This window comes from Onychostruthus taczanowskii, unplaced genomic scaffold, assembly GCF_017590055.1.
Source record: "Onychostruthus taczanowskii isolate IOZ18803 unplaced genomic scaffold, ASM1759005v1 scaffold64, whole genome shotgun sequence".
In the NCBI taxonomy this organism is placed as follows: domain Eukaryota; kingdom Metazoa; phylum Chordata; class Aves; order Passeriformes; family Passeridae; genus Onychostruthus; species Onychostruthus taczanowskii.
This window is the reverse complement of record NW_024504122.1, coordinates 1,044,215-1,069,909: the sequence shown is the minus strand read 5'-3', so window position 1 is coordinate 1,069,909 and position 25,695 is coordinate 1,044,215. Positions and strand designations below refer to the sequence as shown.

Genomic DNA, 25,695 nt, shown 5'->3' with positions numbered 1-25,695 from the left:
TTCATTTTGGGTGGGGAAGATGGAAAGCTTTTTGGAGAGCTTCTCTTTTTTGGGTTTTCTGTGGAACATGCTCTGTTATCCCCATCATGCACACACATCTCCCCTTCCCAGTGTAGAGGGAAGTTCCCCACACACCAGCCTGGGCACTCCAGGAGGTGTTGGTGTGTCCTTACTTCTGAGGTAGTGTGGTGGGGCAGAACTGACCCTGTGTCTACCACAGAAATATTCATGGTGATGAGCTTTCCCTTTAATAATCTTCCATTCCCACCTCTTCATGTACCAAAATGGAAATCCAGGAGGAAAAAAGTTTAAACCCATTGCACAGAATCAGGGTGCCAGTGCTTGTTTTGGAGCACTTTTTATCACTGTCACCATTCAGTGCCTAGATAATGTCAGTGGGGAGAGGTGCTGGAAGCTGCTGCTCCTCTGGCCAAGGGAGAAATTCTTCCTGCTTCCCTGTCCAATATTTGTGGGAAGGGCATGGTCAGTCATGGAGCTGACAGGGGGAGAAGGACCTGAACATGCCTGGAATTTGTAGTGGAAACCCAGAAATTCAGGCTTTATTCATCTCTCTCTGTGTTAATTTACTCTTTCAGTGGCAGCTGGAACAGATTTTTCATGTGTGAATGGGTGCTCAAGATCCCACAGGGGTTGAAAACAAGCAAACCAGCAAGCTTTGATGGTTCCCTACATCCTGGCTGCTTCCCATTTCTCAGCAGCTGGGAACATCTTCCTGCACAGAAAGGTTGTGCAGTTGGGTGCATCAGGTGGCCTGTATTGTAGAGAATCAAAAATGGGAGTTCTGGCCCCAAATTCAATAATATTGGATGTTATTTGGGTGTTAAAACTTCCTTTCATGGGATTTGCTGAAACCCACCCCCCAACAGTGAGACCAGGGCAGTGTTTTTAGAAGAAAAGCACCAAGTCTGGGGCTGTTCACTCCACAGCTGTTCCTCCTGGTGCAGTGCAGGCCCTCAAGCCCTTGCTCTTCTCCCCATAGATCAGGATATTGTAGATGGAGGTAAGGCTGGCATTCCTTAAAGTAGTCCCACATTCAAGTTGGATCTCTTTCCAAAAACAAACTGAAGCAGTTTCAGGGAGTGCAGAGGTCACAGAGGAACTTTTGTTAGACAGCTGAACACTCCAGGTGACTCAGTGGTTTGGAGAGTGATTCCCTTGCCCTGGTACTCAGCAAAAGCATCATGTGAATATGAAGGAAGCTGGACAGAGCTCCAGAGAAAATAGTCAAATGAACTCTCCACAAAGAAACAGGCTCTGGATATCCCCTTTTGAGTGCTGCAGCAGTGCTTTAATATTGCTCAGATTAAAGAAAATCATGAAAATCAGCAAATGTGAATAAGAAAGATGAAGGAGCTTAACTTAGGTCATAATTCAATCAGCAATTTTAGTAGTCATTTTTTCCTGGACCACTTTTCTCTTTAATCAGTTTTGTGTGGTAACAGTAACCATCACTCACCTGGAACAGTGGTGGAAAATACCTTGCATATTTCTGCTGTTGGAGTAAAAGTTGCCATCTGAAATGGAGACCAGGCACCTACATCTCCATATTATTTCTCAGATTATCAGTGATCCATAAATTAAAAGTTACAACCATCAATCTCTTGCAGCTCAGCAAGCTGTTGTTTGAAAAGGAGGGCAGAGGTTCTGCATGTTGATGAGACTACACCTCTCAGTGTTTTCAAGGGAAAGCTGTTTTTTGAATCTCTTCAGAGATGCATTGATCTGCACTTCTGGGTGTCTTTCAAGCTTGACCCCTTAGGTCCCCCCCTCCTCGTGCATCTCCTCAACAGCTGCTTTTACAGTTTTCAAAGGCAATGATCAAGTAGTTAAAACTTCATAGAATCCCAGAGTGGGTTGGGTTGGACAGGATCTTAAAGCGCATCTCATTCCACCCCTGCCATGGGCAGGGACACCTTCCACCATCCCAGGGTGCTCCAAGCCCTGTCCAGTCTGGCCTTAGGCACTGCCAGGGATCCAGGGGCAGCCACAGCTTCTCACCACCCTCACATCTCAATCCATAGAAAGATCAGACAGTGAGGACTCCATCAAAGGCCTTGGTGTTCTCTTTGAAATCCAAATGCCAGCGAAAGAACAATGTGATCTCATCAGGGCCTGCAGAGCCAAGTGTCCATGGGAGCAGCGTTCCCTGGATGTGGCCAGGAGAATGGCACCAGGGCAGCCTGACTCCAGAGCCAGTACCTTCACGTGGAGCTGTTTCCTGCACCCTCTTCTGCTGAAGCATTGATGTTTTATTCCAGAGGGTTGAGTTTCTCCCAATGGACTCATCTGGCTGCTGCCTTTGTAGACCTTCCCTCTCAAAGTTTGGACTTGTTCTTTCTGATCTCCTCTTGCTGTGAGAAGCAGCTGGCAGTGTTTTGCTCAGAGCTCTGCTTCCTCCAGTACAGAGGAGCTTGGAATTTCAGTTATCTGGAGGTGAAAACACCTGTCTTTTAGGAGAGGGTTCAATATCTTGAATAAACAGTGTAGAGAAGGGAACTCTAAACCGCTGCTGGTTTGGAGGAGAAGCTGTGAGCTCAACTTCCTTATGTAAAGCTAGAATCTTGGAGGGGTGAAAGAAAGTTTGGATTTTATGGCAAATGAACTGCCTGTGGGAGTAGGTTGGAAAAGACATCTCCGTTCTCAGTTCTGTGTATGCCAAAGATGCAGAGAGATTAGAAACTGAGAAAATGTCATACCTTAATGAAAGCTCTTCTGGTTTGTTCAGATTTTTGATTCTCCTGATGACCTGATTGATTGTTGTGTGCTGCAGGGAGAGCTCCAGGAAGTTGCACCTTTCTGGTGGGAAGGATCCTGACATTTCCTGGTTGTATGGAGAGCAAATCTTGTAGTTATCACCTTTTGCCTGGGGGGTTGTTTGTGGGCCTCTTCTTGAGGGGCAGCTCCGATCTCTGCTCCCTGTGACCTGGGACAGGACTCAGGATATGGCTGGAGCTGCGTCAGAGGAGGTTTAGGTTGGATATCAGGAAAGGTTCTTCCCCAAGAGGGTGCTGGGCACTGCCCAGGCTCCCCAGGGAATGGGCACAGCCCCAAGCTGCCAGAGCTCCGGGAGCACTTGGACAATGCTCTCAGGGGTGCACAGGGTGGGACTGCTGGGGTGTCTGTGCAGGGCTGGGATTTGGACTCCATGACCTCTGTGGGGCCCTTCCCACTCAGGATATTCCAAATAGTACATGGAGTTCCAAGAGTCTTTGTCTAAGGACACCAGAAAGGTGATTGCTGGAACATCCCCACATTTTGTTGTTAAAATGGTTGCTGGAGCTGTTCATTCATTAGGGGTTTAATTTTAAAACCATAATCCTTTATGCATTCATAGTCTGAAGGGCTTCTCTGGCACGGAACCGGGCATGGTCAGTAACTGATGTTCATTTCTTCCCCATTCTGCCACCCCTGAGATCACCATGTGCAGACTTTGTCTTTGAAGACTGTCCTGAGGAGTGTTGGGCTTGACTGGAGATTGTGGTGATAAATGAAGTCTTTATCATGAGTTTGCTGAACAGAGACACTAAATCCACGAGATGTCCACCAAGTCTGCTGCTCTCCTCTCTCATCTTTAGGATGAGACACTGCTTTTGTTTTCTTCTGACTTTTTAATGTCTCATCTTCTGTTGTGACTGGAAGGCTTTATCAGCTAGGCTTGTAATTAGCAATTGCATCCTATTGTTAGGGATAAATATCCTAGATTTCATGGGAAATCTTTCCAAGATGGAATTCTTGTCACGATAAAGCTGAGCAAAATTGGAAATGGGGTGCAGAGGAGCAGGGAAAAAAACAAGGATAAAAGTTAATGAGTTTTGCTGTAAATAAAACAAGTGCACATTCTACATCTCATTAGAGATCAGACCAAAGGAGACTGGCAAAGTTGCTGGAGGATCCTTAGATCCATTTTTTCTTAGGCTCTTGCTGTTTGCTTTGTTCTGCCAACATCTGGGAACGGAGTGTGCCGTGCAGAACATCCCATTGCTCACAAAAGGGCTGGGCCCCAAAAATAGCACATCCAGGAAGATCTTGTGCTGCTGGTGGCTCCCAGATCTCCATTTCTCTTCAAGTGCCTGACCAAGGCTATTCTCTCCCAACTGGATTTCACTGAACATTGTCAATGGCATGTGTGAAGTGTTGGTGGGCTGCCTGTCTCACCTGGCATCTGTCTCTTAACTTGGATTCTCAGAGAAACTTTCCTTACCTGGAAGCAGTGGTAGAGATCTTACTCTTGCTGAACTTGACTGAAATGTGCAAGTTCCTATGAGCACTTCCCAACTTCATCCAGGTGTGGCTGTCCTTGCTACTCCTGGAAAAACCGAAAGCTTTTGGAGCTGTAGCAGAACACAGGGCTCACAGAGTGTGTCATTCCTACAACCCCGCTTGCTCCTGGTGGCTGCCTTGGCCCTGACTGGGTCTCAAGCATGTACAGGCTGCTCTGTTGCACCAGTTGCTGGGGTGTATTTAATGCAGCCTACTCCAGAATGACATTCTGAAATTTCTTGTAGGAAGGAGGTGGTTTGTCCATCATCACCTGGTGTGTGCTCAGCCTCACTGATGAACCTGAGTGTGACAGTGCTGTGCTCAGCCTGGTTCTTTGGTTCCTTTGCAATCTTTGGGAGTTCCTCTTCACCCTCCTCCCAAGTCTTGGGGGTCACTTGAACCAAGACAGGTGGCACTTGCTGCCTGCCTTGGGTGACCTCAGGGTATTCATCTCTTGATTTTGGAGCCCTGACTTGGCTTCCTGTCACCTCCAGCCCTGGAGCCAGCAGGTGCACTGGGATGGCAGCTCCCTAAAGCAGCTGCTCTTCTGTTGAACTTGAGCCTTCCCAGCTCTGTAGGTGTATCCCATCCTGTGTCTGAGCTCCAAAAATCTCCACAAAACTGCCTTCAAATGACAGCAGCACCATAGCAGCGGCCAGGTTTTTGGGTTGCTGTGGAGGAATCCATCAGGAAGGCTGCAGGAGGGACTCTTGGTTCATAAAGCTTCAGTGATAACCTTCAAAGGCCTGAGATCTTCACACTTAAGTGGCAAAGCAAAGGTCCCCTTGCACAGAATCAGGGGCTGCAGTTCCACACATGTAGCAAGTTTTTGGTTCTCAGGTCATATAAATGATATCACATCTTCATAAGTTCCTGAGACTGTCTTTAAAAAAATAAAATCAGTCTTGGACACTTTTGTTCTTTTGAAATGGAAGCATCACCATTTGCATTTTCTTCTGAACATTTTTGGCACAGCCTGTTGGTGTTTTTTTTTTCTTCCTTTCACATGGATACACTTGGGCATGGAAATGAATGTAGAACTTGTGAGTTTGTTTCAGCTGAGCAGGGTTTAAAATCTGCTTAGACCATCTGATCAATCTTGTTAAGAGCACACAGTTCCAGAACAGTGTTCCCTTGTTAGAAAACTTTCAATTCTGGGAAGGAACGAGCTCAGTCTGCCATCATCTTGAATTTTAAGGGTAAATTTTGAAGGAGGCTCCTCGTAGCAGAATATAGATGTTGAGGGATTGAGCTGGCATGGGGGTGACTTGAAGAGGAAGGAAAGAACAGGGGTTTGGGGGGCTTCTGGCTGATTCTTGGGAAAGCCAAGGTCCCCAAGTTGGGAGTCCATGCCACCCTCAGGATCCGAGTCCCGTGTCTGAATAAGGTTGTCCCCTGTGTGTGAAGAACGTTGTTCACCAGCCACCTTTGTTTCCAGACTTCCTCCAGTGTGTCCTGGAGTGATAATGATGCCTCGGGTTTTAGCTTTTCCTTTTTTCAGATTCTATTCTGCTTTAGTGTCTAAGTCTGGGCTTTATATTAGGGGATGGTGAACTCTCTTCACAGAGCAGGGAGACAAAACAATTCCTTCTCTAGCTGGGCACCAAGGACAAATGATCCAAATCTCAGGCCCAAGAGCACAAACAATGTGGACTGGAGAGAGAAAAACAAGGATGGGACTTCATGGTCTAAAGCTGTAATTGGACAATTAACTCCAATATGCAAATGGACCAAAACTTACAAAAGACCCCATGTAAGACCCCATGACCTGTCCTACATTTTGTGGCATTTTGGGTTGTGCTGCCCAAGGTGGATCCATTGAGGCCTCTTAATAAATCCCTACTTTATTCTTCAGCTCCATGTAGTCTCTGTTCTAAGGCAGCCTTCACAAGGCATCAATAAATAACCAGTCCCTTCCTTTATTTGTTATATAGCATTTTCAGCTGTGTTACTGAAAACACATAAAAGTCTCAGGAAAAGATGGGGGCTAAAAGTTAGGACAGAGAAACCTCGTGGCTTTGTGAAACTGAACAGCAGCACCTCCAAAACCCATTGACTGCTCAGAGCAGAGCAGGGCCTGGCTTCCAGTGAGCAGCCAGCCTGGGAAGCAAGGCCATGGAGCACTGGTTGCCCTGTTCCTGCCCACAGGTTACAAGACAGATCCATGAGCATGAGCAGGAGAACGAGCTGCGGGAACAGATGTCAGGATATAAGCGGATGCGGCGCCAGCACCAGAAGCAGCTGATCGCCCTGGAGAACAAGTTGAAGGCCGAGATGGACGAGCACCGCCTCAAGCTGCAGAAGGAGGTGGAGACACACGCCAACAACTCGTCCATTGAGCTGGAGAAGCTGGCCAAGAAGCAAGTGGCTGTGATGGAGAAGGAGGTGAGTGCAGGGAGGATCTGAGGGACAGGAGAGCCCAGGTCTCCGAGGGGGCTGTGGGAGGTGCTGCTCAAACTCACGGTCTGAGGTGCAGAACAAGAGGACAAGGTTTTTCTCAGGTTTTGTGTTGCTGAAATGGCTCCTGAGGTATTAAACAATCTTTTCTCCCTGCCCTGCGACCGGAGAAGCCGAGAGGCATCGGTTCTGCTTTTCAAGGTTTATTTTTCCTTATCTAGAACATTCTTTTTCTGACCTGCTGAGGTCTGTCTGGCAGGTTGGTTCATGGCACACTGACCGCCCTTGGGATGGTGTTAACATTTTATACTAAAAACTATGTGTGCTTTATTTACAATAATCTTCCAATACCTATCACCTATGTTAGACAGTCTGTTTCTACTCCAAACCAATCCAAAAGTGCCACCATCACTGCTAAAGATGGAGGACAATAAGAAGGAGAAGGGCAGGACATGCCCAGCTTCCTCCATCTTGCCTCTTGAACCTTCATTCTAAAATGCCCAAAGTTCTACTTTTTTCACCCTGTGACAAATTAACTGTTATTCTACTTAAACTCTCATGGCTTATACATCTTCATACAAGGCTGGTAATTTTTTCCATGGGTTAAAATCAAAGGCACAGGTGTTTTTGACCCCATGCCAAGGTCTCTGAGCCCCCTGCCAGGGTCTCAAGTCCTCCAGGGCAGTCAGAGGAATGTCCTGGGTTCCGACAGGTCTTAAGCTGCACCAAGGGAAATATAGGTTGGATGTTAGGAAAAGGTTTTTTACACAATACTGGATGGTCTGCCTGGGGAGGTGGTGGAGTCACCAGCCCTGGGTGTGTTTAGAAAAAGATTGGATGTGGCACTCGGTGCCATGGTTTAATTGAGGTGTTAGGGCTGGGTGGCACTCGGTCATCTCAAAGGTCTCTTCCAACCTGGTGACTCTGTGACCTTGTGCTCCCAGGTGAAGCAGCCTCGGGTCACCTTCCTGGCTGATGGGCACTCTGTTGCCATCCACCAGTGCCACAGCTGCATAAAAGGGGCTGTGGGGACCTTGGTGGGAGCTTTGCCTCAGCTGAGGGCGTGACAAAGCTGTCACTCAGTGTAAAAATCAGCATGTTAATCCACATAATAAACTGGTGTGGTTGTGCCTTCTGGGGTGCCTTTGGTGGGGAGGTAAGAAGCACAAGGAGAAGCCCTCAGCCTTCTGTGAGCATTTTCTGTGTGAGCAGCTGTCCTGTGGCTGAGTGCTCATGGCTTTGTCTAGCACAGTCACCAAAATGACTGACCAAAAATCAAAACCCACAACACTGATTTCTGCTGGATTCTGCACCTGCTCACTCACCTTTTTTTTTTTTTTTTTTTTTTTAATTTTATTGTTATTTTTTTTCCCTCTCTCTGTACATTGCAGGCAAAGGCAGCTGCAGCAGATGAAAAGAAATTCCAGCAACAGATTTTGGCTCAGCAAAAGAAAGACCTGGCGACCTTTTTAGAAAGTCAGAAGAAACAATACAAGCTTTGCAAGGAAAAGATTAAAGAGGCAAGAAACCCTCATTTTCAGGGCTGAAGGGGTGTGGAATGAACATGAACCAGTCTTTTCATTTTGATAAACCTGGGCCAGCCCAGGGGTTTAAGGGATACTGTCAGGCTTGGAAGCAAATTTTGGATTCTCAGCCAGTAAATTTTCAGGAGCTGGGAGCATCTGGCAGCATTTCCAGAACAATTTGTGAGGATGGCTACAGGTGCCTTCACAATTTGCTGTAGAGCAGAATCTTTGAAACCAAGGGTGATGAGGGAAAATGGGACTTCACAGAGAGTTCTTCTTCCCCTTTCTCCTCATCTGGTTTTTTTTTTTCAAGTAATCAGAGCAGCCATTCAGTATCCCCAGACTAAAAGCCCTGTGATCACTTACATAAATTAGGAAGAGAAGTAACTTCACATGTACCAAAATGCATTATTTAAGTAGTGTCTTCACCATATTACAAAAATAAATGGCTGTTAAGGTAAAGGTGAGAAAATTATTATCAGGGAGCTCAGTGGCCACTTTTCCTCCTCCTCTTGGTGTGGGTCCTGGTACAGCTGTAGGGGCAGCAGGGCTGAGCATGGCCAGGTGATTGGTCTGGTTCTGTTAGTTTTGTAGTGGGATTTTGGTGTCCTTTCATGACCTGAATGGCAGAGGAGGAGCCAGGAAGGTCCCCCATGTCCTGTGTCACTGTGGTGCTGAGGCAAGCCTTGTTTTGACCCTGCAGGAAATGAACGAGGACCACAGCACACCCAAGAAAGAGAAGCAAGAAAGGATATCCAAACACAAAGAGAACCTGCAGCACACACAGGCTGAAGAGGAGGCCCAGCTTCTCAGCCAGCAGAGACTCTACTACGACAAAAACTGCCGTTTCTTCAAGAGAAAAACGATGATCAAGAGGCACGAGATGGAGCAGCAGAACATTCGGGAAGTATGGCACTCCTCACTTCTCTGCCAGCCTTTTCTAACTGCCTTAGCTTCGTGTCTTGGCTGAACTTAGGTCTTCATGTTTCTAGTTGCTAAATAGAACTGAGAAAAATGTAAGAAAATATGTTTTGGGGAATGGTTTTCCCTGCAGCTGTGGCTGCTTTGATCAGTTGAGGGGTGGCAGTGTTGACTGCAGACAGAAACACCCTGTGGGCCCCTCCTCTGGGCCTGATGCCTCATCCCAGCTCCTGAGTGTTGGGTTTGGGGTCCTGCCCCAGTTTGGGGTGTAGGGAGAGCTGTGGGATGGGCTGTCAAGGAGCAGCTTTTCCCATCCTGCTTCCCCTCGTTGGTTTTTGCCCCTTGCCTTGAGGCTGGCTGTGGTCAAACACCACTTTGGAGAAAGAGTTTCCACTTGGAGATGTTCCTGTGGCCATCACAGTAGTATCTGAATTCTTCATGGATGGTATTTTTGGATAAAGACTGTCAGATGAGAGGGTGTTTTAGTGAAAACTGAGTGAGGAGTGGTCAAAATTTTCCAGTTGTGTTTGGCCTGCTATCCTCAGGCTTTCCAGTATCATTGGTACTTGTTCAGAGCTTTGCTGCCCTTGGGTCCAGATGTGCCTGGGGCTCCTCAGCTGCTTTGCTGAGATCCAGGTATCTCAACCCAGGCACCCTCAAACTGTTGGCTCCAAAAATTCAGATTTGAGCACCCTTGTCACAGCATGTCAGCTCTGTCACAGCATGTCACCCTTGTCACAGCATGTCAGCAGGGATGAGAACAGAGTTCAGTTACCTAGTGTGCCATTTAACCAGGAGCACACCTCTGACCTCCTGCCTTTAAGCTCTTATGAGACACCTAATTTTCAGAATGATCTGTTTTTATTCCCTGAAAATTACATCCCTACTAATTCAAATGTGCCAGTACTACCTACTTGGACCACCTGAAGTAAATAACACTTTCAAAATGTGTTTTCCATATTTTAACTAACCACAGATGTTGTTTTTGTGCAAACGGGAAAGTGTTTGAGGGAGGTGGAATGACTGTGTGTGTGTTTATGCTGTGTGAACTGAAATCAGATGTGGAATAGGCTTGGGAGAGGCTGGCTGAGCTATCCTGGGGTGAAGGCACATGTGCCACAGCTCCTGCCTGGTCAGTGCCCCACCTGCCTTTGGGAAGTCATTCTGGCACACCAGTACATGTAAATTTTCATCTTGGCTGTTAGGGGTCGAGTTTTGCTCAAATGTAAACACATGCTACACCCTTAGGGCCAAGAGGGCAGAGGGAAACCCTGGCCCTGTTTCCTTCCCCACCCTCTCAGCTCAAACCTGTCCCAGCTGTATCAGCCACAGGGGCTAAAGTTTGCAGGAGCTCCTGTTGAGAGTTACAACAGGATTACCACATGTGTGCAGCAGCTCAGAATAATTACATTTTTTTGCTTCTCCTGCAGAAACCCGTTCGGCTGAGGCAGCCCTGGGCACGGTGTGGGGTGGGGCAGCCCTGCTGTGCCTGGCTGAGGCTGTAACCGGAGCCGGGATCAGGGATGCACCAGCACCATCTGTGAAGGGATACAGCGGGAGTCAGCTCCGTGCTGCTCAGGGTGTGGCTGACACCTTGAGACACAAATATGTGCAGTAATCAGGGAGGGAGCTGGTGCCTTCCCCTTCCTGGGCTTGTGGCTTGGGGAAGGTTATCCTGGACTGTGGACGCCCTGTGCAGGAGCTCTTGGTGAGCACTGCAAAACCCTCTGAGCCTCGGGCTCCAGCCTGGTTTCAAAAACGAGCTGCACCTTGGGCCAAATCCCACCTGGACAATTCACCTTCTTGCCTGAGGTGCTGGTAGAGCCATTGACCTCTGCTTTGGCCACTCTAGTGCAGGTGGTGCAGGGGGGAGATCACTGCCAGTACCCACCAGGGCCACAGGGGGATTTAAACCAGACAAGAGCCCCAGGTCCACCACCCCAGCCCTGAGCACCCTGGGATGTGTTCACTGAAAGCTGCTGCGAGTTTCTGCAGGCACCGAGGGCTTGTGTGGGGTCCTGGTGCCACCTGCTGGGCGCTCCCGGGGCCATCCAGGGAATGGATGGATCCATGGATGGACGGACACTCAGTGGTCACTCCCAGCATCCCCGTGGCGCTGCTGGGTCTGTGTTCTGCTGTGACACGCCAGGTCCCTGCTGCTGGCACAGCAGGAGCCTGCAGTGGAGCTGCCCGCTCAGGGGTGTGTGTGTTTGTGTGTGTGTGTGTGCAGGAGCTGAACAAGAAGCGGACGCAGAAGGAGATGGAGCACGCCATGCTGATCCGGCACGACGAGTCCACGCGGGAGCTGGAGTACCGGCAGCTGCACACGCTGCAGAAGCTGCGCATGGACCTCATCCGGCTGCAGCACCAGACTGAGCTCGAGAACCAGCTGGAGTACAACAAGCGGCGCGAGCGGGAGCTGCACAGGAAGCATTTCATGGAGCTCCGGCAGCAACCAAAGAACCTGAAGGTGCTGCAAGCTTTCCTTCTCCTCCTGCAGCCTCTGTCCTCTGTGCAGCACCCCTGCTGTGGGACCACTGCTCTCCACACCCTGTGCTCTCCCTTGCATCCCCTCCCTCTGCACAGAGCAGCTCTGGATAAGGGAAGTTGTGGGCTGGGATAGGTCGCAGAGGGTTTTTTAAGTGCTCTGCTAATTGAGGCTGTTGTAAAATAGTCCAGTCCTAAGCAAAGTGTTACAGAACTTGTTTCTGACAAGCTGTGTGTTGTTCAGGCCCTCGCTGGTGTCAGCTCAGAAATACGAGGAGGGGGTTGGTGGTGCTTTCAGAGCCCAGAGAGAACACAGAGCACTCTGGGTGTGTGCTGAGCCCTGTGCACACCCCAGTGCGCTTACAGACCTCTGAGCCGTTCTCTGTGGTAGAGGCATGTTCCTCCTCCCAGTGTCACAGAGTCACAGAATATCCTGAGTGGGAAGGGCCCCACAGGGATCATGGAGTCCAGATCCCACCCCTGCACAGACACCCCAGCAGTCCCACCCTGTGCATCCCTGAGAGCATTGTCCAAGTGGCCCTGGAGCTCTGGCAGCTTGGGGCTGTGCCCATTCCCTGGGGAAGCTGGGCAGTCAGTCCCTGATACCCAGCCTCAACCTCCCTTACACAGCTCCCGCTGGTCCCTGGGGTCACTGGTCACCAGAGAGAAGCACATTGCTGTCACTCTGTCACACCCTTGCTAGTTCTCAGGTCTGCAGTAACCACATAGTGCAAGGTTGAGGTGTGAAGGACATGGAAGGGACTGATGCTGTGAAAAAGCAGATGTGTTTTGGGAGGCAGGTGATGGGCTGGGTGATCTGCAGGAAGTGGGAAGTGCCCTGAGCTGAGGGGGTTCTGTTCCTGGCCAGGCTGCAGCAGGGCCTGAGCTGCTGCTGCTGGTTAGTCCCTGTGGGAAGCACGCACAGGGGAGCTGTGGTTCCCACCACCCCACCCATGTGGACATACCACAACCTCTCCATTCCCAGAGCCCTTCGTGCTCTTCACATTGTTCTTTCCCTGGCAGGCTATGGAAATGCAGATCAAAAAGCAGTTCCAGGACACATGCAAAGTACAAACTAAGCAGTACAAAGCACTGAAGAATCACCAGCTGGAAGTAACTCCAAAGAGTGAGCACAAGACAATTCTGAAGAGCCTGAAGGACGAGCAGACACGGAAGCTCGCCATCCTGGCCGAGCAGTACGAGCAGAGCATCAACGAGATGATGGCCTCGCAGGCGGTACGTGCAGGGGGCTCTGGGGGCTGGCAGCACCCTGGGGGGGACTTCTCCAGCCACTGGATTGTAAAAACTGTTCAACACATCAGCTGGCACTTTCCCTCTTGGATTAAGTGTCCTGTGGAACACATGTCCTTTCCGTGCTCCCCTGGCGTGCTGGGGTTTAGGATTGGATCTTCTGGGGCTCTGCCTCAGTGTGAGCACAGCAGCTGCTGCTCATGAAGCCTTTCCTGCCTTCTCCCTCTGCCACCAACACCAGTGGCTTTGGGAAGAGAGTTGTGTGTGACTTGTGTGGGAGCAGAGGAATTCCCAGCCAGGCTTTGAGCCTTGTTTTCCCCATGCTCTCACAGCTCCGGCTGGACGAGGCCCAGGAAGCAGAATGCCAAGCCCTGAGACTGCAACTCCAGCAGGAGATGGAGCTGCTCAACGCCTACCAGAGCAAAATAAAGATGCAGACAGAAGCACAGCATGAAAGGGAGCTCCAGAAGCTGGAGCAACGGGTGTCGCTGCGCAGGGCACACCTGGAACAGAAGGTACGTTCCAGAGGGATTTGGGGACATGGGCCAGGCTGGAGCTGTGCTGGGGGTGCTGACTGTGCCCATTCCAGAGGGGATTTTGGGGACATGGAGCTGTGCTGGGGGTGCTGACTGTGCCCATTCCAGAGGGGATTTTGGGGACATGGAGCTGTGCTGGGGGTGCTGACTGTGCCCATTCCAGAGGGGATTTTGGGGACCTGGAGCTGTGCTGGGGGTGCTGACTGTGCTCCTTGCAGATCGAGGAGGAGCTCGCCGCCCTGCAGAAGGAACGCAGCGAGAGGATCAAGTTCCTGTTGGAAAGGCAGGAGCGAGAGATCGAGACGTTTGACATGGAGAGCCTGAGGATGGGCTTTGGGAATTTGGTCACATTAGAGTATCCCAAGGAGGACTATAGATGAGGTTAAATTTCTTTGCCATTTAAAAAAAAAACAACAAAACACCAACAAAAACCACAGAAAGCAAACAAAGTAAGGATGAAACTTGCAAACCCAACATTCCCCATGTTGACGGGCGTGCTCTCTCTCTTTCTGTCTCTCTTACTGACATCGTGTCGGACCAGTGCCTGTATATTCTTATCCATCAGGGGCCCCTTTCCCCCGTCACGTCCCGGTGCAGGACAGCTCCTGGCAGTCTTTTCCATAGTATGTCACAGTATTGATGTCTCTGTGCAATGATTAAAAATGTTTCAGTGAAAACTTTGGAGACAATTTTAATGGAGAAAAAAAAAAAAACCCACAAAAAAAAAAAAAAAAAAGCCACCAAGTGGATGTATGTTGCTTCTGAGCAATCACTCATCTTACCACCAATCAATGAAAGTACAAGCAAAAAAATATTAATAATTAAAAGATATCTACGATCCCAGGGGGAGAGAGACTGAATCCGCAGCCTTACCTTAACTAGCTGCTGCATAATTTTATTTTATTTTTATTTTTTTGGTATTTATTCATCAGGAATAATTAAATAATAAAAAAAAATTTTATTAAAGATTGAAAAAAAATTTGATACATTTTACAGAAAAAAAAAACTTAATCGTGCTGTACATATCAGTGGTGACATATTATTACTTTTTTGGGGTGGGGAGGGGCGGGCAATGACGTGGTGATTTTTAGGAGAACCATGCCAGGGGCAGCAGGGACAAGCCCTGGCCCCTGGGCATATTCTTGATTGTATCATAAATCATTTTCTGCTGTCGCAGAGAATGTGAATACACTTAAATGAGCCCACAGGATCCCAGTAGCACAAATTGGGCTTTGTCAAATCGTGTATTTTGTGTATAGAAGGAATTTAAGGAGAGCTTTTACTTATTTTCATATTGTATTTTAACTGTTTCTCTGATCAAAAATTTTTTTACTTCTTTCCCCCCTCCCTTCCTGCTCCAGCCACCCCCCACTCTCCAGTTCTGTTCTGGAGCTCAACACTGTCTGTTAGATCATCCCAGCCCTTTTCAGTTTTTCTTTTATTTGTTTTTTGGGGGGTTTTTTTTTGTTCCTCCCCCAAGTCCACCCCCAACCCCATGATCTTGGTCATAAATATTGCATTATTCACACTTTCAAACTGTGTATTTTCTTACAATAAAAAGAGGAAAAAAAAAGGCTTTACTTCTTTTGCATGCACTTTAAAAAAAAAACCAACAAAAAAAAAGGACAAAAAAACCAACAAAACAACAAAAACATTTTTCAGGTTCCAGGGAAGAGCATGAATAACTGTCAGAGCTTTTAATTATATTTGTAAATAAAAGTGTTCATCACAATGCCTGGCTGTGTCATTGTGGGAAGGGTGGCTCGTGGCCCAGCACAGGTGCAAGGTGGGGATGGGGAGGGGACACATTCCACAGGTGTCCCATCCCCAGGGCTCGCTTTCCTGGCATGGAGGGTTTTAGGATAATGGATTTTTTATTTTTTTATGTCCTCCTCCCAGCCTGAGCAGCCCCAGGATGGATGAGCCTTGTGAGCCCTGCTCCACTCTGGTGGGCCTTGGGCTGGAGTAGCTGGGGCTGTTTTCCTGGAAAACCGCTGATCCTCTTGCAATGTCTGAATTGCTGGGCTGATAAAACTGCCCTGAGGCAGCACCATCCACCCGAGTTCTGGAATCCCCCATTTTCTCAGGGGTGCTGCAGATTCCTGTTTGTCACACCACGTCACTGCAGAGCTTTGATACAGCAGCTTGAAAAAAAGGGGGAAGGCTCCTGATTTCATGAAGCTGAATTGCACTGGCTTCACCTTTTTTACCTTTTTATAGCCACCAGGCTCTGTCAAAGGCTCACTTCTGCTCCAGGCACTTCAGAGACACCCCCAGGCCTCTCTGCCAAGCTGCTGGAGCAGCAGGAAGCACCTGGGAACTGCAGCTGGGCTGGGAAGCTGGTGGTGCCCAGACTGACTGTTGGGGTGTCAGATCTGCTGTGGTGATGTGGGGGCTCCTGTGGAGCAAAGGAGCCCCCACGGGTCTGGAAGTGAGATTCCCTGGGAAGGAACTGAAGGCTGGGAATGTTTTTGAGACAGAAAGACATGATGGCTTTGAGCTGTGTCCCTCCAGCATCAGTGAGTCCCAGGAATGGGGAGCCCTGGCACAGCCTCATCCCAGGAACACACCACCACCCACTGCTCCCTGAGCACTGCCCTCATCCCCCCAAGAAGACAACCAAGCACACCAAGTACCTTGGGAAGTTTTTAATTGCACTGTGAGCACAGGGCAGGTCACCACAGCACTGAACAGAACAAAGTGGTCTCAGCTTTGAGTGGCAGCAGAGAACAGAAGGAATTGCTCTAGGCCAGCTCCTGCCTCCCCCTCGAGCTGCACCTTCACTACTGTAGTGGTGATGTGGAGGCACTGGCCACATGTAGGAGGGGGGAAAGAAAAAAAAAGGGGAGAAGTTTCCCTTTGACTGCCCTCTCCTCTCCTGGAAAAGGGAGTCTCCACAGCCAGAACCTGCCCCAGAGTGGTTGTGTACCCACAGCCCTGCCACCTCAAGCCATCCCAAGACAGCAGAGACCCCCCTGAATTGACGCTAATTCACAAAGGCTTTTAATTCCCTTAAGCAGGTCAGTTTGGAGCCAGGGACACCCATCAGCAGCTCTCTAGCTAGGATACCACGAGCATCAGCACAGGCCTGAACACGGGGACAGAGCAGGGACAGTGACAGCGACATTGCAGGCGGTCAGAGCGGGAGTTCAACTCATTAACAGAACAGAACTACAGCGCCGTGCCCGGCCCCACCCACGGGTGCTGCAGTGCCCCACGGGCCCTGGCCCTACTTCCCCGAGAGCTGCTCGTAGAGCTTGGGCACGTAGTCATCCCACTCGGCCTGGTAGCAGGTGCCCGCCACGGGCGCGCCCAGCCCGTACTTGCTGCGGAAGGCGGCCACCTTGAACTTGCCGCGCTTGTCCCCGGAGCGGTTGGACAGCACGGGCTCGCTGCAGGCCAGCTGCTGGGGCTGCTCGTACACCAGCCACACGTAGCGGTGCAGCCCTGCCGGAGGGACAGCGGAGGGACAGCGTCACCGCCCGCGCCCAGGCGGCCCCGCGGCTGCTTGGGGCAGGTACGCGCTAGGCAGGCTGGATCCCCGCTGCGCGCAGCCCCCGTGACCCCGCTGGGATCGTGCCCGCGGGTCCCCCCGCCCTCCTGCGCTGGTGTGAGCCACGCTGCAGCACCTGGGAACTGCTGCAGGTACCGACCTGTTCCCTTGGGAGGCCCGGAGCCAACGTAATCCGACATCACGGTCCCGCTGCCCACATTGTTGCCTTTCATGTTGGTCACCAGGAAGTGATGCCACTCCCTGAAAGGAGAAGGCACAGAACAAATCTGGCAGAGCCACAGGTAAGAAGAACCTTTCTCACTCCAAGCTGCTACTTTCCTGTGAGGCTGTCGGCATGGGGTAAACAAAGAGCTGCCACTCCTTGTTTGCCAAACCCGAAGAGCACCAGTCCCAGAGCAGGCACTGCTTCGCTGGGATGCACAGCCTGCCAAAACAAGCTCCACATGGCTGCGGGAAACCCACAGCCTGACCTCTGCGAGTGGGGATTCCACACGCTCCTGAGGCTGACTTGAAGAAGGTGAGCTGGTCCCAGATTTAAAATTCAGCTGCCAGCAAAGACCTAATTCCAACTCACATATGTGCTAAATTAGAGCAAGCAGTAAATGCTGTGCTGCTCCCCAGACCTTTGAGCATCCCTGATATGAGCAGCTGCTCCTCCCCATGCTATCCCAGGCTCAAGGAGAGAGGCAAGGACACGATTTCTATGGCAAGCCACAGCCCCACAGCTGTACCTTAGGCACAGCACAGTCCCACCTCCTCCTTAAGCCTCTGCCCAGCCCAAGAGAGATGCTCCTTTTCCCCCACGCAAGACACGAAGCTGTCCATCCCCACTACCTGAACTTTGGGTCCTTCCGACTGGGCGCATCAGGGTCTGTGAGAACCAGCGTGTAAAGCTTCTGGGGATCGCAGCCGTCCCACTCGATGCTGGTGGGGCGATGCTGGACCTGCAGGGGTGACCGCGTTAGCACGGCCGCGCTGCCAGCGCCAGCCACCTGCCCTGCACACAGGGCCAGCGCGGCCCGCGCTGCCAGCGACACCCGAGGGCTTCAAGGCCATTCGTGCCAGCCCGCCCTGGCTGTGAGAGCCACGGGCCTCCTCTCCTGCGGCACGGCCGCCCCCACAGCTCAGCCCCTCTCTCTGCTCCTGCACCTCTCTGCGGGGAAGCTCCGGCGGCTGCTGCCGCAGCGACAGCGCAACAGGCCCGACCGCATCCCGCCATTTTGCCGCGCCAACCCCCGCGCGCAGGGCCGGGTCCGCTCACCTGAGTGGGCGTGAGCACCTTGCCCAGCTCGTCGATCTCCACGGAGCCATACTTGACCCTCAGCGGGTGCGCCGGCTTCTGCTCCACCTCGGAGAGGCTCAGCGGCCCGTCCCACTTGGCCAGGTCCACCGGCATGGCGACGTTTGTGGCTGCGGCGGCTCCGGGCGGCCCGTGCACCTACGCAGAGGCACCGCCCCGCTCCGCTCCCATTGGTGGAGATGCCGCTATGCTCGCCTCCCATTGGTGGAGACGCACGGCCAGCCTCCCCCGAGCCAGCTCTATGGCGCCCCCAGGCGGAGCCGAGGGGGGCTGGCCGAGCTCTGCTTACCTGGGCCAGCGCTGTCGCCCCTACCGCTAATTAGGTTAATTAATAATTAATGTACCAGGGCCCAGTGGGGCAACCCTGTGGGTCTCAGCGCTCTACTTCACGCATGCCTTGGTGCTTCCAAGCTGCCATGTGAAAGGTGTCCTGGAGAAACCCGAGGATAGTTGCGTGGTTACCGTCCTCCCTACGGGGTTACAGAGAGGAACAACCGTTTATCGCCGCTCCTCCCGCTCCGCGGCTTGTGCGGTGTCTCTAAGTGGGTGGATTAGGGCAGCTCTCTGGATGCGAGGGTCGCTTACCACTCAGGGAACACCGCTCAGCACACAGCGCTCCGCACACAGCGCTCTCCCCCGTTCAAGCGCTCCCGGCCGTGGGCGGCACCGGGCGGCAGCGCCGGCCCCGCTCTGCCGGGGCCGCCCCGCGTGCCCGAGGGGGAGTGAGGTGACCCCAAGATGGCGGCCGGCCCCAAGTCGGGGGGTCTCAAGATGGCGATCGCCCAAAGCAGCGGCTCTGAGGCGGCGGGACCCGACGGATGGACAAACCCCATCACGGGCCCCTCACGGGCCCTGGCGGGCGGGTCCTGTCCGCCCTGCCTCCCTCCCCAGGCCTCTCGCCGGGGCGGCGGCCGGGCAGCACCGCCCCCGCGGGGCTCCGGCAGCGGCGCGCAGCCATGCAGCTCCTCGGCGGGATGCCGCCGGCGCGGCTCGTCCTCGCCCTTTGCTTCTGGAGGCTGGTGCCGCGCCGGGAGGCCGCAGGTAGCGCGGGCTGAGGGGAGGGCAGCAGGGAGCTGTGTCCCTTTTCCTGATGCTGGTGTGCGCTGGATGCTTTTAGTCACCGCAGAGGTCCCTCGGCAGTCCCCTAACAAGCACCTCAGAGGGTTGACACAGATCAGATATCCAGGTCTTTGCTGGCAGAAGGCGGCTTTGCCCATTCCCTCCATCCCTAACGCCGTCCCTTCTCTCTTGCAGGAACAGATGAAGTGGTCTTTGGGCAGGTGGGAGGAAGCATCCTCCTCTTATGCCGCAACGTGTCCAAGGAAGCCACCGAGGTGGTCTGGTTCCAAGGGGATCCGCACTCCTTCCCACCTCTCTTCTCCTCGAGGGTCTCCTTCCCCCCGGACGTCCGCTTTTCCCTGGTGGACAACAGCTCCCTGAGCATCACGGGGCTGCGCGTGCAGGACGAGGGCAACTACACCTGCAGGGAAGTGCTGAACAGGACGGACCATGAGCACAGGGTGCAGCTCCTGGTGGCCAGTAAGTCATCCCCACCGCTGGGCTTCCTCCCCTCCGCCTTCCACATCCCCAAATTCATCTGGCACTGGTGGAAAAATAATATTTAGAAAGTGCAAGCAGCTTTATGGTGCAGAATCTCTCTCACATCCACTCACAAGCACCAAAATGCGTGTCCAAATGGTCTGTCACAGGTCTGGTATATGCAGGGGAAATGGCTGCTCTCAAGTCTTTGCTCTGTCTCTTCTTCATTGCTGGTGATAAACGAGTTTTTGGGCACATCTTCCATTCTCTGTAGCTATTCCAGGGGGATCCTTTGCCTCCGAATCTGGCTGACTTGAGTCTCCATAAACCTTGGGGTAGGGGCTGCTGCTCACTGTCTGCTTTCCCTTGTTTGGGATAGATGTTCTGTGCCATCCTTTTAGTGGGAGAACTCTTCCCAGCTGAGGAGTCTTACGTTGATGGAAGCACGAAATTCCTCAGGTTTTTGTGGGAACAGTGTCCTGAGGGCACAGCTGTTATCAGCACAGGCCAGTTCTTTCAGCCCCTCTGTGTCTTCTGGTGCTCTCTCCCTTTTCCATGTCTATTTCATCCATTTATTCCCTTAGAAATGTTCAGGTGGAAGTTCGGGCTGGAAAGCGCTCAAGCCAATTAATCCTTCCTGCTCCTGCCAGGGAGCCATTATTTTGCCTGATGCCTCGTGTTTTCCATGGGAACAGCCCCCTCCAGATCTGGTGCCACTCTTAGTCCCTTCAGGATTGAGAAGAGGGAAAATGGGCTGCATTTTGGCCCTCTGTACTCCCTTGGCCCTTTCCTTTCTTGCTGCTCTTTCCATGTGTGAGACCTGTTTGCCTTCAGGGTGTTCCTTCCTTCTACCTGTGTGTAAACATTGCACCTGTTCTGTACAGATTAACCTCTTGAAAGTTCACAGGAATAAAAATTCTCTTCCTGCAGCAAGGAACGTGAAGCTGGGGGTGTGGAATTGAACCCCAGACTGCTTCAGGGAATAGATATGTAGGCACTGGATTGAGGATTGGGGAGCCCCAGATCTGGAGCACTGGGGCAGAACACTCAGGAGCAAAACATATTTATGGGGTGCCAAGTGATGGTGCACTCTGGAATTAATTTATTAATTCATTTATTAGTCTGGAGTTAATTGTGTCAGCTAATTTCCAAGTACAACAAAGGTGATGTGGGCATAGTCTTTGATAGGTGAGAAGGAGATTTCTGGAGATGCTTTAGCTCAGCAGGAGGAGCATTAGCAAAAGTTAGAAGTTTAAGTTAGAAGTTTAACCTCTGACCTGTTGAAGGGCCCCATTTTTTCACAATCCCTGTTGGTAGAACATCTTATCCTGGCCTGGAGCAAACTTTGGACACAGACTTGGCACTGCTGTGGAAGAGCCTCCCAGGATATGTAGAGGTTTTGTGTGGGAATAACCAGCTGACAGTCTTCAGCCCATCCCACGGGTGGTACCAAAAAGTTCTCTTTTTGTTTAAAAGTGCACTTTGAAAACCCCACAAGCAGTAAACATTCTAGTGACAGGACAAAGGTGCAGCCCTGCCTTGGGCTGTGGTTCTGTGTTTGTTTTGGATGGGAAGCACCTGTGAAGGAGACGTGCAGTTCCACACCTCCAGGGATTCCTTGGCACATCTGTGTGTGGGTTGATGCAAGAACTGTTGGCTCTTCTGTGGGTCAAACCACAACAGGTCCTTTTTACTGGTGTTGTGTGAGGTTGGGAGGGTGGAGATTTTTAGGCTTTTGGTTTGTTACCTTTGTGTGAGCAAATTTCTTTAAACAGTTGTGCTGGGAGAGCCTGGGAGTTCAGGATGTAAAGCTGATGGCTTCAGGAGACAGTTCCTGAGGTCAGCACAGAAAGTGCAGCTCTGGCTGAACATCCTGGAGGGGCTGTGTCCACCTGGGCATCCTGGAGGGGCTGTGCCCCATTGATGTGGGGCAGTTTCTGCTGGTTCAGGCTGACAGGATGCCCTATTAACCACAGCCAGGGTTTGGGATCAGGGTTTGATCCTCCCCGGAGGTGGGACACAGGGAGTGTTGCAGAGAACTTTCTTGCCAGAGCTGGGTGGTTTCAAAGATCACTGAGGTGTGTGTACAGTTCCTGCAGAGAACAAGCCCCAGGAAGGTGTGTTCTTGCAGCTCACATGAGGGTTTGCCATGATGGTTTTTTTATTAATTCAAGTAATTTCATGGTCCTCTGAATAAATGCTCCCCAAAATAAGCCTCAGACATCCCTCTGACACCTCTGGTGTGGGCTTGTTTGGTTTGATCTCTTGGTGGGGTCTTGTTCAGCATTGCATTGGGCACAGTGTGTTAATTCTGCCTGGATCAGAGTCCAGAATCCCTCTGGCTGTTAATCCAGCACGTGTGTGGATCTGTGTGTGGAAGGAGCAGCTGGGAGAGAGCCAGGACTGTGTCTTGCTCTCAAGTGATGACTCAGTGGTAGCTGTACCATGAGGACCAGGGCAGTGGGATTTCCTTCTCCTGCTGTGTTTATCTCATTTCCACTGGATAAAGCTGTGGCAATAATTTATTCTGTCCCTCAAGGCTTGGCTGTGGGGACTGTCACAGCCGCTCTTGGTCCCTGCTGGCTGTCACTTACACCTGTGCACACCTGGGGCTGTGGGATGCAGGTCAGGGAGCAAGACTTGCAGGGAAACAGGAAAGATTTTTCAAGGGGGATGATGACAAATGAATTCCAGCCCTGCAAATGTTTCTGACCGCATGCTGTCCTTGCTGATAGATCCACCACAGGCAACCCCAAAGTGCTGGGCTGAGAGCTCCTCGTCAGGGCTGATGCTGCAGCTGTTCTGCAGCTGGCCTGGAGGGTACCCCCACCCCACCCTGCACTGGAGAGAGGAGGGGCAGGATTTGGAGAACTCCAGCTGGGTCATCAGCTCCACCAGCTCCTCAGACACCCACGTGGAGACGCTGAACAGCTCCCACCTCGCCCACCGAAAAGTCTTCAAGTGTGTGGGCAGCCACGTGGTGAAGCAGGAGCAGCCTGCCTGCACTGTGGAGATAAGTGAGTGGATTTGCTGCCTCATTAACTGCTAATGAAGCTGATGAACTGGGGCAGGTCATTCCGTGCACTCCAGAGCACTGAGGAGGTCAGGGAAGGCAGGAGGTGACATGGCAGGGCACACGTGCAGCACGAGGCACAGGTGTCCTGCAGCTGAGCTCCACCGTGGCACAGTTGTAGGTGAGCTGTGTTTTGGGCCCATCTTCAGGGGCCAACAAATTTCACTCCAGCAGTGTTTTCACATGTGGAAAGCTCCCATATAGCTGTGTGAAAGTGAGAGGCAGTTTGGGGGCTGTGGGCAGCTTGAGATGAGGTTTGCTAAGGGTGCGTTTAAGGGTTGTGTGTGCCCTTCAGGCATCTCAGGGATCTGAGTGGCTGATGAAAATCTGGGCTGTGATTATCCTCCAAGGGTTGTCAAAGCTTCACAAGAGCTCTGCTGATCACAAGGAAAATAATGTCTGGGCTGCTCTTCTCCTCTCTGCCATCTACCTGCTGGCTGCCCTCAGACCATTTTTCCCTGGGGATGTGAAGACAGGTGTCAGAAGGGACTGAGCACCACAAAAGCTGCTCAGGTCACTCCTTGGGAGGCTCCTGAGTGAGCCAAATGCCAAACCCATAGCGCTCGACTCCCAGACTCCTGCCTGCTTCCCTTCTGTTAATGATTATTAATCAGTCAGAAGCCTGATTGCTCGTTATGTTAATTGCCTCCATTCCCTCCTTGACTCCTGTTTTTGTTTCCTTTTTCCCCGGGGCTGTTCAGAACTCCCTTCCCTGGAATCTGAGCCCCCGCAGACCTGCTTTGTGGGTGACAATGTGACCCTGACCTGCCGGGTGACCGAGAGCACCCCGGCAGCTCGGCTCAGCTGGCTCCGGGACATCTCCCAGCCCGAGGAGGAGATCCAGCCTGGGGGGAGGTTCCTCATCGCCCAGGAGGGCAACGTGTCCCGGCTCACCATCCAGAACTGCTCGCAGGGCACTGACGGCGGCTGCTACGTCTGCAAGGCCCAGAACCCCGTGGGGCTCAGGGAGCTCTTTGTCTGCCTCACGGTGAAGCGTGAGTGGGGCTGCGGCAGGAGGGCCTGGGGACACTGCACACCTGAGAATTCCTCATCCTTCTGTGTCCCCACTCCACAGAGCCGGTGAACATCGTTGGGGTCGTGGGTGCTGTGGTGGTGCTGTCCCTCCTGACTGTTCTCACCGTCACCGGGGTTCTGTTGTACTACAATCCCCTCCTGTGCCTCAGAGGTAGGCTTTGGTTCCTCCTTCCTGGGGCTTTATCCCTGACCTGCTTGTCCCTCCCCGTGTGCTGGACTGTGCCATGTCTGGGCAGGTCACCTCCACATCTGTGCCTCTGCTTGGGGCTGCCAGTGACCGTCTGGGGGAGGCACAGATATAGAGGCAGGATTGACAGGGGTTGTCCAGTCCAGTAAAACCAGTGGCACTCCCAGAGGGGCAGTTTCTAATGGTGTCTCTTTTCTCTTCCGTTCAGGTGCTGCATTCAGGTGAGTTGACATTGCTCAGCCCAGTCCCTCATGGCATCACTACTCAGCCTTCCTGTAGCGCAGGGCACAGGCTCTCCTCAGCCTTTCATCCAGCTTGCTCTGCTGTTCCCAGGAATGCAGACTCCGGGGATGTCCTAGTGCTGGTGGACTCTGAAGATGACGAGGAGGGGAAGGGGTCTGAGGAAGCCCTGAACAGCTGCACTGAGCACGAGGCCATGGCGCTGGTCGGTGGGAGCAGGGCCCGGGCTGCTCACTTGAACCAGCTCACAGAAGGTGAGGAGCCACCTGCTCCCTGCTGAGCTCTGGGTCTTCCCAGAGCAGCTGCCAGGGAGGGAGGAGTTCTTGATGGCTGTTGTAGCTGAGGTGCTGCTCTGTGCCCTGTGTAGGTGACGATGACGAGCTCCACAGTGGGGTCTCTGCACAGGACGTGAGAGAAGAGACACGAGGCTCATAGCTTCTGTCCCTCCTTGAGGAAGCACACGGAGCTCCAGCTGGAATCCAGCGTCAAGCAGGCCCTCATTGTGTGTGGCTGAGCACAGGCTGTGAGTCCCAGGACACTTCAGGCACCTCTCTCTCCACCTGCCCCTTCCACAGTTTCATTCCGTCCTTCTCCAGCCATGTTTCTCCATTTCTTCTCTCTTCCATTTTCCTCCTTGTCTTGGGTGTCCCTAAAACAAGATGGCACCCAGCACAGGCAGAGCATGGGACCACCTCCTCACTTTGATGCCTGTGACAGACTTGAATTCATGTGTGGGATTCTGGCTCAGTCCCCATGAGCAGCTCTGTGATGGACAAAGTCACCACAGGGCCACAGTGGTCCTGGGGCGAGGGAAGAAACAAGGGCTGTGTGGGCAGGACATGGCTGACACTGACTCTCGGAAGGCTGAATTGTTTGTATTATAAATATTTTTCCTCTCTTCCTTCTGCAGTGTTGCTCTGTGTCCAAGTCAGGAGTTAATCTATTCCTTGTCAAGTGTGGGTGTAGGGTAATGGGGATATGCCATACATACGTGGGGACAAAGGGGACGTGACAGCTCACAGGGGATCTGATGGCCCGTGCAGAAGGGAAGCACTCCTGGGACATGCAGAGAGAGGCAGGGTCTGTGCTGTGGGTGAAGTCAGGGGGTCTGAGCCATGCCTGGGGTGTCAGAACAGTGGGAGCTGGAGCAGGCTGAGGGGACAGGGAGGGGTGGGGATGGTGCTTTGGGTCTGGCTGGGCACGGTGGTCTCTGAAGGGCCATAGAGCCTGAACAGAGGGTTCTGAGGGGCTGGAGCAGGGTCCGAGGGCTGGAGGGAATGGAGTGTGGGTGGAAGGATGAGATGGTTTGAGGGCCGAGAGTGGGAGCCTCCCTGCAGCCTGGTGCATTCATTCCCTGTGCCCCGCATCGCGCCCTCACAGCGGCGCTTGGAGCCAAGCCAGGAAAATC

The 25,695-nt window shown here is 52.1% G+C and overlaps 3 protein-coding genes across 13 annotated transcripts in view; 2 read left to right on the top strand and 1 right to left on the bottom strand.

The window, feature by feature from the left end:
• The window catches only part of TAOK3 (TAO kinase 3), a 77,086-nt gene extending 61,955 nt beyond the window's left edge, over positions 1-15,131 (top strand). For all 11 annotated transcript variants that reach the window (XM_041420524.1, XM_041420529.1, XM_041420527.1 and 8 more), the window contains 7 exons: positions 6,430-6,666; positions 8,070-8,198; positions 8,908-9,111; positions 11,356-11,595; positions 12,636-12,848; positions 13,196-13,378; positions 13,618-15,131. In XM_041420524.1, the coding sequence (XP_041276458.1) occupies positions 6,430-6,666; positions 8,070-8,198; positions 8,908-9,111; positions 11,356-11,595; positions 12,636-12,848; positions 13,196-13,378; positions 13,618-13,779 (1,368 nt within the window). In that variant the 3' untranslated portion in view covers positions 13,780-15,131. The remainder of the gene's footprint in view (positions 1-6,429; positions 6,667-8,069; positions 8,199-8,907; positions 9,112-11,355; positions 11,596-12,635; positions 12,849-13,195; positions 13,379-13,617) is intronic.
• A 901-nt stretch (positions 15,132-16,032) lies between these two features.
• PEBP1 (phosphatidylethanolamine binding protein 1) lies at positions 16,033-18,371 on the bottom strand. The gene is made up of 4 exons (XM_041420536.1): positions 18,175-18,371; positions 17,748-17,857; positions 17,053-17,153; positions 16,033-16,846 (listed from the first exon to the last, which is right to left on the bottom strand). Exons 1-4 carry the CDS (start codon positions 18,307-18,309, stop codon positions 16,629-16,631), a joined length of 564 nt encoding a protein of 187 aa, XP_041276470.1. The 5' UTR covers positions 18,310-18,371; the 3' UTR covers positions 16,033-16,628.
• Positions 18,372-19,021: 650 nt separating this feature from the next.
• VSIG10 (V-set and immunoglobulin domain containing 10) lies at positions 19,022-25,156 on the top strand. The gene is made up of 8 exons (XM_041420537.1): positions 19,022-19,254; positions 19,468-19,752; positions 22,488-22,769; positions 23,527-23,820; positions 23,901-24,011; positions 24,256-24,268; positions 24,381-24,541; positions 24,655-25,156. Exons 1-8 carry the CDS (start codon positions 19,032-19,034, stop codon positions 24,720-24,722), a joined length of 1,437 nt encoding a protein of 478 aa, XP_041276471.1. The 5' UTR covers positions 19,022-19,031; the 3' UTR covers positions 24,723-25,156.
• Positions 25,157-25,695: the final 539 nt, after the last annotated feature.